Genomic DNA, 14,175 nt, shown 5'->3' with positions numbered 1-14,175 from the left:
GCATTTCCAGAAAATGCATTTATTAGAGAGAAAATGATGGTTATTTTTACTATGTTAATGCTTATTTTGTCTTCTAAGATAATCTCTTAAAAAAATAGCCTATTTAAACATGGCCAGTTGAAGACTAGATTTAAGTTGTAATTTGATTTAGAAAAGAGAGGAGCTAAAACTCACCAGGATTGAGAGTCCATGTTGTTGATCAGTATCTTTTATCATTTTAGACTTTTTAGTAAAGCTAACTCTTTATTTTATACAGGTTATAATTAACTTTGTTAATGAAATATAATATTGTAAATAATTAATTTTGTTTATCTTTCACATCATACATTCTCTTCTTCTCTAAAATGTATAAGAAGACTTTCAAGGCTTTATTAAAATTGAGGTTTATACTGAGAAAAATAGTAATTAATACAGGGATACAGGGATTTTTGCTTTCTTTTTAAGATGTTGTTCTCAGACTTACACAGCTGATAATTCCAGATTTTACTGGTTAATGTTCAGAACGCTAGAAATTCCAAAGTTCATTCCCTACTTTGTACTTCTGTTTTGCAGAATGTTTGATGTTGGAGGCCAGAGATCAGAGCGGAAGAAGTGGATTCATTGTTTTGAGGGTGTTACAGCAATTATTTTTTGTGTGGCACTAAGTGATTATGACTTGGTCTTGGCTGAAGACGAGGAAATGGCAAGTACCCTAATGTTGAAGAAGGGAATAGTTGTTGGATAGAAGCTAAGCTTGGAAGGAGAGCTATAAATGGGTCTTTTGAAGTATTACTGCTTTATAAGATGTATGGGGTTTGTGCTTTCTCAGTGAAATGAGTGAAATGGTGATGCAAGTCATGCTTTTGGGTTCCAGAGTATTTCCTCATATTCTCAGAAGGAATATTAAAAGACAAATATTCTTCTAGCTACACTTCTCATGTTTTATAGGAGCCATAAATTAATGAGGATTCATTGTCAGTAATACACATTTTAGTCTCTTTATGGATGCTAGAAGTACATGGAAAGAAAGTTTTTTACTTACCTGTATCTGCTTTACTACATTTTGTTTTCCTTTCCTTCCTCAGTCTTCAGTTTTTGTTTCTTTCTAACTGTGTTTCTCCAGTCTCTTGTCATAGTTTCAGAAATATTTCTCTTCCTTTTCCTTTCCAACACCCTTGGCTCCTTTCTCCTCTTTCAAGAGTTTACTCATTCTGTGTCACTGTGCCCAGGGGGCATTTTACTGTCTTGAGTCGTCTGAAGTGATGCTTACGTCTTATGTGTGAATCATTAACAGACTCTTGTGCTCTTCCTGCAACATTCTATAAAATATAATTTGGGGAGGACAGAGAAATAAGAAAACCTTTCAAGTCAAATGTAGTCAAAGAAGGTCATAGCTAGTATCCTGCTACTTAAATGACTGGAACTTGGCCAAAGTACTTACATGTTGGATAATTTTTCTACAGAGTTAAATATTATGGTAAGAGTTAAAATACCTGCTTACTTGATTCTCTAGTTTTGTAGAACTTTTTTCCTTATTCTGGAATATCAGCTAGGTGCAGAATTTATTTTCAATTTCCAGAAGATCTAATCAGTGTTAAGACAAATTCAGGTAACTCAGCAATTCTTGTAGAATATCTGTACTGCAAAATGTCAAAAAACACTAAAAATTTCTGTAATATTAAAAACTTAAACCTGGAAATGAGAAAAAGTACTTGCTTAAACCCTGCTGGTGGAAGTGATCTTTGTGGTAGTCTTGGCCTCTCTATTTCCCTGCAGGAAAATGTGATTTTGTTTGCTAAAAACTAAGATTTGTAACTGGTTCATTTGTAACTAATCAAAAATATGTATCCTGATTTTACTACTGAAGTCTGATAAAATACAAAGTGACTGGGTTTTTTTTCAATTACAGAATCGGATGCATGAGAGCATGAAATTGTTTGACAGTATCTGCAACAATAAATGGTTCACAGACACTTCTATTATTCTGTTCCTGAACAAGAAAGATCTTTTTGAAGAAAAAATCAAAAGAAGTCCTCTCACTATTTGCTACCCTGAGTATGCAGGTATTGGAGGGGTGTGCAGATGTCAAGGGGGTTTTTTGTTAAATACATAATTTTTGATGCACAGATCATGAGGAGCTGTATAACTCTAGGCATCTAAAATATTTATATGACCTAAGGTTTAAGATGGGGAGTTCTTTTTATGGATCACAAATAAAATAGTGCTTAAGTCTTTTTATCCAGATGAAATAATGCTGGTCCACTGATAGCATTTATATGTTACTGCTGCAACTATTGAGGCTCGTTTATTTAGCCCATTTTTATTTCTGATGTTCTCTTGCTTTTGTACTTTGATATAAGTAGGAATTCCTGAGATACATGAGAATTTTTTGAACAGGGAGTGTACATACATTTTGACATGTGGCTTATTCAGGATATACATAGCGAAGGAGAATGAATTCATGTAACAGGTCAGCATTTTTATGTGTAATTTTCACTGTAACTTCAGGCTACTGCATTGTAGAGAAAATAGCATGTTGGAGGTAAAAAGCTTAGGAAAAATGTGTATGCCAAGTGTCTTTTGAGTGTGGGAAAACCCCAAAACTTTTAAAAACATAAAATTTGAAAGCACATAACTTGAATGAAGAAAACAAAATATCCTTATCTAGCAAAGTGATGGGTCATTAATGACTTGTTCCTCTGGCACTGAAGTAAATGGAAAGACTATTCCTGCACCTGGAACTGAATTGGTTGCTAAGTTTTTATTCTTACAAATGCATCCAAAAGGTTTTTTTAGTGCTATCTTAAAGCAATGGCTGTGGAATTACTCTTCTTCAGGTTTAGGTAAACTGTTTCCAAAGAACCAGTTCCTTCACAGATAGTGTGCATCTTGTTCTTCCTCTGTTGGAAACCTGCTTACTGAGCAATTTTCTTTTTCTAGGGTCAAACACTTATGAAGAAGCAGCTGCTTACATTCAGTGTCAGTTTGAAGATCTGAACAAGAGAAAAGACACAAAGGAAATCTACACTCACTTCACATGTGCCACAGACACAAAAAATGTGCAGTTTGTTTTTGATGCTGTAACTGATGTCATTATTAAAAATAACCTTAAAGACTGTGGCCTCTTCTGAGAACAGACAAAAGGTTGTTAAATGGTAAATTACATGCCTGAAAACAGGACTTAAACATTTGGAATATACCCATGCTGTGTAAAACCTGCATAGATATACTTAATTCTCTTTTATTTTATTTTTAGGTTTGGAGATTGACTTCGCACAATTCTAATCTGATTCTTTTCAAGGTGAAAGAAGTACAAAATGCATTGTGCTGAATGATAGATCAGTACTGTACTTGCCTGTTTTAACAGCTTTATTTATGTTTGTCTTGTAAATTTAAGTAATTAGTTAACACTGAGATGTCAGTTGATTGTATGTAATCTTACAATTGTAGTAATGTATTTGTATAAACGTTGAACGGAATATTTTAGTAACTTGATGTCCTCTAAAACATTCCTCTAAAATTTCCTTGTTTTATGAAGATACTCTTAGAGGAGACAGACACTTTTTGCCTTTGGATTATTTAAACATCTTGTAAAATTAAATTTTCTTTTCATCTTAAGGGTGCATGCTGCCTTATTCTTTGTTTTTGTTGGTAATACTGTATATGGCATTAGCTTTTTTGATATTTAAACAGCCTCATAGACCTTCTCAGACTTAAAGAAACATAACCAATAAACTTGTTTTTTGCCTTAAGTTTTGAAAAATAATCTTTTTATAAATTTAGGATAAATGCAAAGATTATTTTAAAATTTAAATGAAATCCACAGTTTATGAAATCTAGGCTTACTGTCTTTGCAGTGGAAATGTGGCAGCACTGGGAAATAAATGTTTAAGGGTCAGTTATCACTGAAGCTGATGGAAGTGCAAAAAGGAAGTTGTTAAAACTATTCATATCAATAAAAAAATTTGATGCTGTGGTCTTTACTCAGTGGAGTGAATGGAAAAGTTACCTTTGGGGTTTTTTAAATAGACAGTTAGCAAAGGCTAGACTTCAGAGTAATGTTTTTTCTGCTTACTTAAAACATAAGTTCATGTTCTCCTTTAACTTTTGCTATTTTCTGGTAATAAAACTAGATGGACAACTTAATAACCATAGAAATATTGGGTTCTCCCACAAAACAAGGCACAGGGACTTCAGAAATTGAAGCAATTTCCTGTTGCATATAGCAAGAATCTTCAGTATTTTGGATAGGGCGTTTTAGTGACTTAGAAGTCCTGATTCTTTAATTTTCTCTTTAATTATAGCCTCACAGTTTAAGTTAAAGATGTTTTTCTTCTGGTTATGCTTTCATTATGTGATTTGCTATCTTAGGTACATATCATCCATTGCCTTAGGGATAGTGCCAAAACTGATTTTTTTAATACAGATTTTAAAAGGAATAAGCTTCTAACTGTAAATAAGCTGATGGTTGTCTTAAATGTATGTTGTCATCTAGAAAACACAAACGTACCAAACCCGGAGATACAATTTTCTATAATTGTTAAAATATTTCAGGCAGCTACAGTACACCATATGTTCTTTGAGAAGTAAATAAGTCTTGGAGCCTGTGGCTACTTTTCTGTATTATCTTAGCATTTATGTTCTTAGACATGCTCAAAATATTGAGGTCATTGTTCTGTTGTTTAATTTTTGATTGTGTATGTGTTTAAGTTAGGCCTCTGCTTGAGTAAAACTTACCTGCACTTCTCATTCTTCAGTGCTTTGTTTGTTAGGTACAGAATTGGTAAATGCATTTTAAATGAAAGATTAGAAAGGAGATAACTTATTGCTGGAGGTCGTTAAATATGTTGATACATCATGAGCTCTTTCAGCAGTTATGGTAAGCAATCTGTATATCCTGGGCTGCTTTTAATTGTGCTTTACAGTTCTGGATATGATTTTAAATCTCACTGAACTACTTTGTGGAATTGTATTTACACCTACGTTCAAGCTGTTTTTTTGTACTTAATGTAAAACAAAAAATTGGGATTAATCAAATTAAATAAATTGAAATTTTGTGCCTTGCTTGAAAGAAATGTTTTTCATTAAATGTGCTGATGGAAATCTTTTTGCATCCATTCTGTGGAGGTAAATAGGTAGTAAAAGTGAGAAGATAGGAAGTTAAGAGTAAATGTAAAAACTTTGTGCTAGAAGCATTAATTATTAATTAATTAATATTTTTCCTTCACCATTTTTCCCAGGACCTTCAGTTGGAGAATTTTTGGAATTTCTTAACTAGTGGTTTATTCGTATCTTAACACAGAACAAAACTGTGAATTGATTTTGCTTGCTAGTCCACAGATAATCTTGTTTTTTCTGACCTGATGGGTAGCCAGCAGGGATGTTTCCATGTGGATGTGCTGCACTGGTTGGTCAATCTTTGTCCAGAGATAAAGTTGTCAGCCTAGCCCACTTCTCTAGGAAAAGCTAGATTTTGCATGCAGTTGTGGTGGGAGCCACACTCTTACTTTTCACTGCAGCTGTAATAAGGCTCCACTGCGCCTCTCTTCCATCAGGAGCCTGCTTCTCTGTCAGGGCATTGCAGAACACAGAGGAAATGCTGCAGGTGCACCACTGTCTGCGGGACAGTCTTGGCCCTCAGCAGCCTGAGCTCCGTTCTCTTCCAGTTCCCCCTTCCTCTCATTTCTTCTTACAGAGTGTGCAGGCAAACTGCTTTCTCTAGCGTTACACAAGGAAGCTCCCTCTATTATCTTAGAAATTCCTTCAGGTTATTGTAAATGTAGTGTATATAAAAAATCAGACCTTTGTGGTGACTTCCACAAGACCATGGGGGCTGGAGACGTGTCTGGTTGAAGTCTCAGTAAAATGCAGCTGTCATTAAACATGTAGCTATTTTTAAGAGGCTTAACACAGTGGAAGGGTGGTTTGGAAAATTTGCTATTTGGCTTCATTATGCGACCTATGGAATCTGGAGTTAATTTGATATTAAATGTAGTAACCATTAACTAAAACAAGGTCCAGGATCACAGCATGGGAACAATATAGCATTTGCTGGATTGCTGTTTCTGGTTCCATGTAGTCAATTAGCATCTTCATGATTTAAAATCTACGTAAAACCTTAGAGAGCAAAAGAGATCCATCTGCAGCAGGCTGAACAGCATGGTGCCTGGTGTGCTTTCAGAATTGGGGAAAATTAAAAGATAATTGTCTGTTTCAAATCAAGCAAAAAGGAAACCCTGCCAGGATGCTGGCTGTCCTACTGTGTGAATGTCTCTTGAAGTTGCTTTACTTCATATTAATAACTAAGATCCTGCGGGTCAAAGAGTAATGCCAGGCTTAAAAGCTTCAAAGCCTTGACTCTGTTTCATTTTTTAAAAGGTGTAGGAGGTGCAACAGAAGTCTTTAAAAACCTTGAATAACTCACAGCCCATGCAAGTGCATTCATGGGCTGTGAATGTGGAAGATGAAACTGGTAAAAGAGGAGCTTAATCAGTCATGGAACTATAAGCAGTGCTTGTAGTTCTTGCGCAAGTATCGGGTTTTTGGACTGTGATGAACAGTAATATTGAAATTTCAGTTTTGTTAGGTGCAGGAAAACTGTTTTGTGCTTTTGTCCCTGGAGTTCTTTCAAAGAAGCTGGCTTGACATAGAGGGACCTAGCTCCAGTATTTTACTCAGTTGTATTTCCAAGTCATGAAAATATGCTGTACTTAAAAATGGCTGAGTTAAAATGCATTTATGAAGCTTTTTGTCCTTAGTGTATTTAGAAGCAGTGCTTTTCAAAGTTGGTCATGATTCCAGACACGGTGTTTCTGGCTGGTTTGCTCTGCTTTTGTTTTCTTTTCTGTGGTAGTGAGAAAACTTTGACTGGTACCTGACACAACAGAGATCAGGATTATTGAGGAGTAGGAGTAATTTACTTGATCTAAGGCATAGTTAGACTTACTTTTAAAAGTGCAGTCAATAGGTTGGGATCTATCTATGGGATAGTGTAATGCCATTTTTGGTCACACTCCCTTCTGAGTATTGGGACAGGAAAAAGTTGAGCCCACAGTGTAGAAATACACTTCTGTAGTAGAACTGTATTTTTTTAGCAGTGTGTCAATTCTGAAAGGAATTTCGGAGCATCTGTTACAAAAGAAAGATTTATGCATGCAAAGATGTACTGATCAGAATGTGCTATCTGAAATTTGACTGTTTTTAATTGCAATGGAACAAAAGACATTTAAGACCAAATACATTGTCCCTGGAACTCACTGCAGCTTCACAGAACTAGCTGTTCCCAGCTATACCTAAGTCTTTAGTCTCCCTCCTTTTCTGTCCTCCCACTTACTGAGAAGTTTGGGAAGAGGTGGTATCACTGTGCTTTCCCTCACGGGTTGTGCTATTTGTGTCGACATCTGAGGAATGGGTACCTTGAATCCTGCAGAATATGCTGATATGTACTTTCTTTTGCAGATCAAGAATATGCAGATGCCTGATGTAAGATTATTATTAGTATGGTAATGTAAGAATATGCAGCTTGATTAGAAAATAAGTGTATTTAAAACTGCATATGTTTGTATTGAAGAGCATGAAGAAAAGTCTAGGAAATCAGGAACCCTGAGCAGGTGAAGCTTTTCAGTTCTGTAGCTTACAGTAAGTTCCACAATGATCCACAGGCTGATCAGAAGTCCTTACAACATGGCACCAAGCACATCGCAAATACCTCTTACAAACAAGTGTCCTCCTGTTTACAAAATCAGAATGCACTGAGTACAGTACAAGTGACTGAGTGGGAAACGCATTGCAAATAGAAACATACTTCTAGATAGTTTTGTCCTTTGTCAGAATAAAGTAACAGTTTTCTAGACTAAATCCGATGAATAAAACAGCAGTTTTGTATATAGTTTCACAATAATTTGTCTCAGGAATTATAATCTTCCTGTGAAAAAAATATGGTGAGTTACGGTCACAAATTTTCACTCTTCCTCTGTTCCAGTGTCATGATTGTCTTGAAATGTGAATAAATAAGCAAGCCACAAAATCTATTCTAAAAACCCTATGAAACTGTCATCCTGAGAATGCTAAATTGTTTCCATTAAAAAATGCTACTACTTGTCCTGTAAGTCATGATTTTTTTTTTGATAGATTAAAACAAGGATGAAGCTATTCCTCTTTTGATTCCATAAATCACAAACCTACAATACCTTGTCTAACTTTCATCAAGCGCTTTGTTACTAAAACACAATATTCTTGTGAGAATACTATTAACTTTGATTTGGTGTGAATCACCAAAACTTACGCTTCTATTCCTCTTAATAAGAATTAAAGGTGAATTTTTAAAAACAAATATCTGTAGTTGTCAACTGCATAATTTAGAATGTAAAACTGAACACTAACAACCAAGAAAAAATCAAAATGACATTGTAATTTTACTGTTGTAAACATTAAAACGTGTTGAAGATGTGAATTTGGCCTGTAGGTCTGTAAGTCAGCAAGAATACTTAATTACATCCAGTAATGATGACCTTTCTACTATTTTTGGCCTTCAACAAAAATGTGATTTTAATCCTTCATAGTTCCAGACAGATTATTGGAAAAAAAGTCAAATTTGTTAGGGATTGCACATGGAGATGAGTACATTTGATCAAATTCTGAAGTTGTTGCGTATAGATTCTGCCAGTATCTTTCATGGCTAAGTTGGTTTGGCTTAAATGTCGTTAGTTTGCCTTATTTTTCTACCTATTAACTTAATTCTTTGTAAAGTTCTCAGTCTTTGGCCCTCTGACTCTAAGGAATGGAAGAAAGTCATAAATTTTATGATCTGCTGAGACAAAAAACCATTTTCAAGATGTTTGTAGTCAGTCGGGCACATGAGATTTTAGTTCTGGGAAAACATTAAAGAAAGTATTCAGCGATGGTCTTCACAGCTCTGTCCAGCATTTGAAGAAAGCAGCTTTGAGAGGGTGTTGTGGCATGAAGTTGTTTTTTTGGTATGTTTTTGCATGCTTTTGTTGTGTGGAGCTCTAATCATGAGGAAGTAACAGTGAGGTATTTGCAGTTGCTCAGCTACTTATCCTTTTCCCAGGTGCAGCTGTTGATGTCTGTGTGTTAAAGGCCCAGGCAGCCTGATCTTCCATATATTGAGGGAAAGGGTTCTGAGCTACTCAGCAAAAAGAAATAGGCAGGAGGCACCCTTGATCCTCCTGGAGAGGAGACAGGAAGCACTCTTCAGCAGAGTGAATAGAGGTGGAGGAGGAGGGACACAGCTGCACTTCTAATGTCTGTTACGTTTGTATTTGAGTCCTATCACAGTTTAATGCAGTTTTACAAGTAGAGGTGATGTATTTGGGTGCTGCTAGGAGACAGACAGCTGCTGGTATGTTGTACGCTTAATCTTGGAGCATGTTGTCCTATCCAGATTCTCAGTCATTCAAGATCTTTCTCCCTCTAGTTAAAAGCTGCACCAGAAAGAAATGCTGCTAGAGCTGCAGAATAATAGTTTGCTAGTCTTGAATGAGTTTTGGCTTCACCAGATGTTTTAGTGTTGCAGCATTTCAAAGATGATCTGAAAGATAAATCATGAGGTTAAATGGGCTTTATAGTGTTTTAAATATTAAAGTGCAGAGACAGGAACAAGCTATTTTATATCACTTCATTTTTTCCCCAGTAAATCTGTGAAATGAAGATGAATAGAGAACTCCAAGGGCTCTGTGTGAGTCTTCCAAGACTAGTGTTGAAATACGATGCTTCCTTAGGCTGTAAGAGAAACAGAATGAAGGATTTGTGTCTCCTGTGGAACTACAGCAAAGAACTGATAGCACTTCCTGATAACACTTGTGTTTTTAATCCAGTACGCTGACAGTTGACATCCTTGGCAAAAGAGGAGAGAAATACTGGAATAGTATCAATGATACAGGACCCTAAACTACCAGAGTACAAGTGTTCAGGTCATTTGAGGCCAAACTGTGATGGCTGCTGCAAATGGGTTGTTTACACAAACTGACTTTCAGAGAAAGCTTTGAAAGGAGTTACCTGTTCCTTCACTTTCAAAAGGACTGCAGAAAGCAATGAGTAGTCCTGCTAGAAATGCATAATTTGCTTCACTTTAATGTTCAGCATTTCAAGTGAGTTAAAAGAGTTCTTCAAGTGATTGCCTGTCAGCTGGCATGGGGTAATATGTTTTCTTAGCCTTTGGCAAGTGCAATGTAGTTCACATTATTTAAAACAGCAAAATTTGTACTTCGGAGAAGTGAGGAGGGCATGATCACTAAGGAAATAATTTTCAAAATTAAAATTGCATATTAGGTAACTAAGACTTGCATTCTTCCAATAACACACACATCATGTTATGTCAGCATTTCAGAAACTCAATTTTTGAAATAGATCTATGCCAGGGAGCATTTCTCATTGCCATGCTTTCTACGTAAGTGAGGGGATGATGACACTAGTAGTATTTTCTATAGTCCAGTTGCAAGGATGTTCGGCTGGCAGTTGGGATGCTGAATCTCAGTCTGATTTTTGAATTACATTTGGCCTGCTGATATCTGAGAAAATCTTCCTGACACATGGGCAAGTAAATACCCTGAAAGTGTTATTTTACCTTGTCATGTTGATTTGATTTCATTTATATGATACTGACTTCTCTCCTTGAAGGACTAGAATGTGTCACAGTTACATCCTAACCATTCATTCCTTTGCAACAAATGTCTGTATCTTCTACTAAGATAAAATAAGTTCCATAGAAAGTCTCAGAGTGAGACCCTTACTCAGCTTCTCGCCCTGAACCGAAGCTGAATTCTGTCGGTATCCTGAAGGAGGACCTGAGCCAGTTGTACCCTATTGTGTGAGAATATTTCTGTCCCTCCTCTTCACCTTTGGATGATAACAAAATCATCCTTTCAGACTTTTTTTTTTCACAGGCACCATCTTATTTACAATAGTTCACAATGTCTAATTCTGTTTGAAATCTTTTTTTTGAACTGCCAGCTCACTTAAGACTGGCTTGGTCATACATTAGCTGTTTCTCTTTTGAGCTGGATGGATTTGGCCTGAGGAGACTTTGTGTACAATGCATGTGTTCTTAGGCCATTCATTCTTGCAGTTTTTTCTTGCATCAGTTTCCATTTCTCCTTGTCTATCTTGAATTGTGAAGTTATTTATAAATGAAAGGGCTTTAAAAGTGGAAAGCTTTTTTTTTTAATTTCCTTTTGGTAGGATGGATGGGGATGGAATACAAAATGAGTGTTTTACTAAAAAATACCAGTTTGAATCATCTCAGCAAGCTTCAAATTTTTCCATTCCTAAAGATGAGACATTACTTGAGAGGTTTGTACATTGCTAAACTATTTAATACGCTTTTTTACAAAAAAATTGGATTGAAAAGAAAATTTATACTTAATCCCCTTTTTGCCTCTGTCCTGTTTCTGGTCAGACAATTATTAATTGATGACTTCATTAACTTATGATGCCATTAGACATAGGGGAGGCAGACGAAAATCGGAATACTGTGTTCATTCTGGAAGAATTCAGGTAGCACACTGAGGAAAGGCTGAATGATGAAACAGGACTGCAGGAGTTTAACTGAATAATGGAACACTTTCAAATTCCTGAATGAAGACATGCAGCTTCCTTTCAAGGTGTTTGTCCATTGCCTGAATGGACTTTAACTAAAGGCTGCTGTGAAAGCATTTCTGCCTCATTGCCAACCACTATTCTGCTTTAGAGCCATTAATCTTTGCTGTGTTCAAAAAAAGATTCTTAGGAAATCAATTTTCCAATGGCCCAGGAGGTATAAGCTGGACTTCTAAGGCAGATCTTTCTTATGAGCCTTATTCTGGAAGGCAAGATAGTAGAGTTAACATGTCTACACAGGCTTCTGTGCTTTAAACACAGCAAAGTGATGTTTATAGCATTTCATTATATCAAATAAGGTACTTTGTTAGCTGTTGTATCAGCACACCTCTTCACTTGTGTTCTGTGTTAGGAGCCCAGTGGTGCTGAATTCTTTGAAAGAGAAATGACATGAGAAGTACGGTGAGAAGGTGTTGGGGTCTCCTTCCCCTGCCATGGAGCCCTGGCAGAGGGGCCCTGAGGGCACAGACACGGGGCTTCCCTGCCCCTGCTCAGCCTCGTTCCCATTGGTTGGTTTGTGTTCCCTGCGCGGGCAGAAGGACCTTGGTCCGTGACTGGAACAGTTCCTCGGCAGAGCTCCGGCCATGCGGCTGGAGAAATAAACATCTCTGAAACATCTAGCAAGAGTCAGTCCATATATATATCCTTTCCACGGGACTGCTGGTTTGGTGCGTTGTGTTACAGAATCCCCAATGTACCAAATGGGGGAGAATTGCCGGCAAGACACCGATCCCTAAGGACAGAAAATTCATGAGTAAAAACCCACTCTAGATCTCTCTTGTCTCACCTTGGTTTGGATATTCTCTCTGAACTATGGAAGAATCGTGGGAAATGTGGCTCTCTGAGCCACAGAAAGAAATGTATCTAGAAGTTAAAGGAATCCTTGAACAACAAAACAAGAAAGTATTGGAACCGGGAGATCTAGAACATTTTTTTAACTGGCTTTTCAAACATTTCTTCTATATTTCTCGAGACTTTCATTTTGATATTGAACCTCCTGGAACTAGTCATGGGTGTTTTTGGGACAAGATCGGGGATAAGGTAAGGGATCAAACAGAACATGGACTAGCGACAGAAGTTCTCCGTGCATCCCTTGTAATCAGTGAATCTCTTCAGGAGCATTTGTCTGGTCCCATTACCCCTAAAGCAGAGGATCATACTAATCCCATGGCCGAGGCCGCGCGCCACCATCCAGGAGCGCATGACTGCAGCCATGCCGGTGGAGGTGCCTGCGCTGGATGCGCCCGGCCCCCTCGGGAGTGCGCGCCTTATTGCGGACCCCATCCCTGTCTCGGGGTCCCCGGCCACGCGACCGCGAGTGAGGGAGCGATGCCACAGGCGCCGCAGGTGCCGTGGGCCGCGAGCAGCCAGGAACCGGGCACCGGTGTGGCAGCCCGCTCTGAGCACACGGCTTGGAGAGCCCTGCGGAGGGAGAAGCGGCGGTTTCCACAGCGACACGAGAAGCCGCGCAGCGCCGAGCCTGAACGGGCCCGCACTCAAAGCAGCGTGGAGTTTGTGGAGTGGAACCGCTCACAGGCCATGGAGCCAGCGGCGATGGCAACGCGGGGCTGCGCAGAGCCCAGACACGCGCCGGAGCAGCGCCGCTCGGAGAGCGCGGAGCAGCCGCAACCTGGGGGCCCGGCCGAGACATCGGAGTCGGCGAGGTGGTGGCCACGCGGGACCAGCAGCCACGACGAACACGCAACCACGTGATTGGAGGAGTTGTAGCCACGAAAGTCACAGGAACTGTGAAATGGTACAATGTAAAAAACAACTATGGATTTATAACACAAGATTATGCAGGGGAAGATTTATTCATCCATAGAACTGCCATTAAAAGGAATAACCCTAAAAATTACCTGCAAAGTGTAGGAGATGGGGAAGTTGTACAATTTGATATAGTACAAGGAAAGAAGGGTTTTCAAGCAGCGAATGTTACTGGGCCTGGATGTATTCCAGTCAAAAGCAGTCGTTATGCACAAAATTATAAACAATATCCATCCCAGCAATTTCCCTACCCACAGCCTACTTCCCCCTTTTACCCTATACCCAATATGAACCCTTTCCTAAATTTACCCCATCCCCAGTTTATTCCTAATCTGTTTTTCACCCCATGGCTTCCCTATACAATTCCCTTTCCCTACAATTCCTCTCCGATGCCGAGGGGGGCATGAAAAGGGGGAGGGAAGAAATTAAACCCTCTCCTGCCTCAGTTTCCCCACAAAGCATGCCCGGAGAGTCCTGTCTCCCTTTTGTCAGCCTTAAGATGTTCCAGAGAATCTGTTTGGACATTTAAAGGCTCAGGAGAGGGTGGCTTTTATTATTTTAAAACTGTTCTTGTAATGTTTATCCACTTGTTTTCATTCTCCTTTTATTAAAATAAAACGGGTGAGGTGTTGGGGTCTCCTCCCCCTGCCATGTAGCCCTGGGAGAGGGGCCCTGGGGGGAGACACGGGGTTTCCCTGCCCCTGCTCAGCCTCGTTCCCCACTGGTTGTTTTGTGTTTCCCTGCCCTGGCAAGGACCCTCGGGTCCCATGACTGGGACAGTTCCTCGGCAGAGCCCCGGCCATGCAGCTGGAG

The 14,175-nt window shown here is 38.6% G+C and overlaps 1 protein-coding gene across 3 annotated transcripts in view; it reads left to right on the top strand.

The window, feature by feature from the left end:
• Window positions 1–5,043, top strand: part of LOC104686889 (guanine nucleotide-binding protein G(i) subunit alpha-1) — a 33,156-nt gene extending 28,113 nt beyond the window's left edge. The window contains exons 6-9 of one of the 3 annotated variants that reach the window (XM_039570773.1): window positions 553–682; window positions 1,889–2,042; window positions 2,920–3,123; window positions 3,236–5,043. In XM_039570773.1, coding sequence (XP_039426707.1) covers window positions 553–682; window positions 1,889–2,042; window positions 2,920–3,110 — 475 coding nt within the window. In that variant the 3' untranslated portion in view covers window positions 3,111–3,123; window positions 3,236–5,043. Of the gene's footprint in view, window positions 1–552; window positions 683–1,888; window positions 2,043–2,919 lie in introns of all 3 variants that reach the window. The other 2 variants (XM_039570772.1, XM_039570770.1) reach the window with 2 other exon arrangements.
• The last annotated feature ends 9,132 nt before the right edge of the window (window positions 5,044–14,175 follow it).

This window comes from Corvus cornix, chromosome 1A (genome assembly GCF_000738735.6).
Source record: "Corvus cornix cornix isolate S_Up_H32 chromosome 1A, ASM73873v5, whole genome shotgun sequence".
Classification (NCBI taxonomy): domain Eukaryota; kingdom Metazoa; phylum Chordata; class Aves; order Passeriformes; family Corvidae; genus Corvus; species Corvus cornix.
Note: the sequence above shows the minus strand (reverse complement) of the source record. Positions and strands in the feature narration are given on the sequence as shown.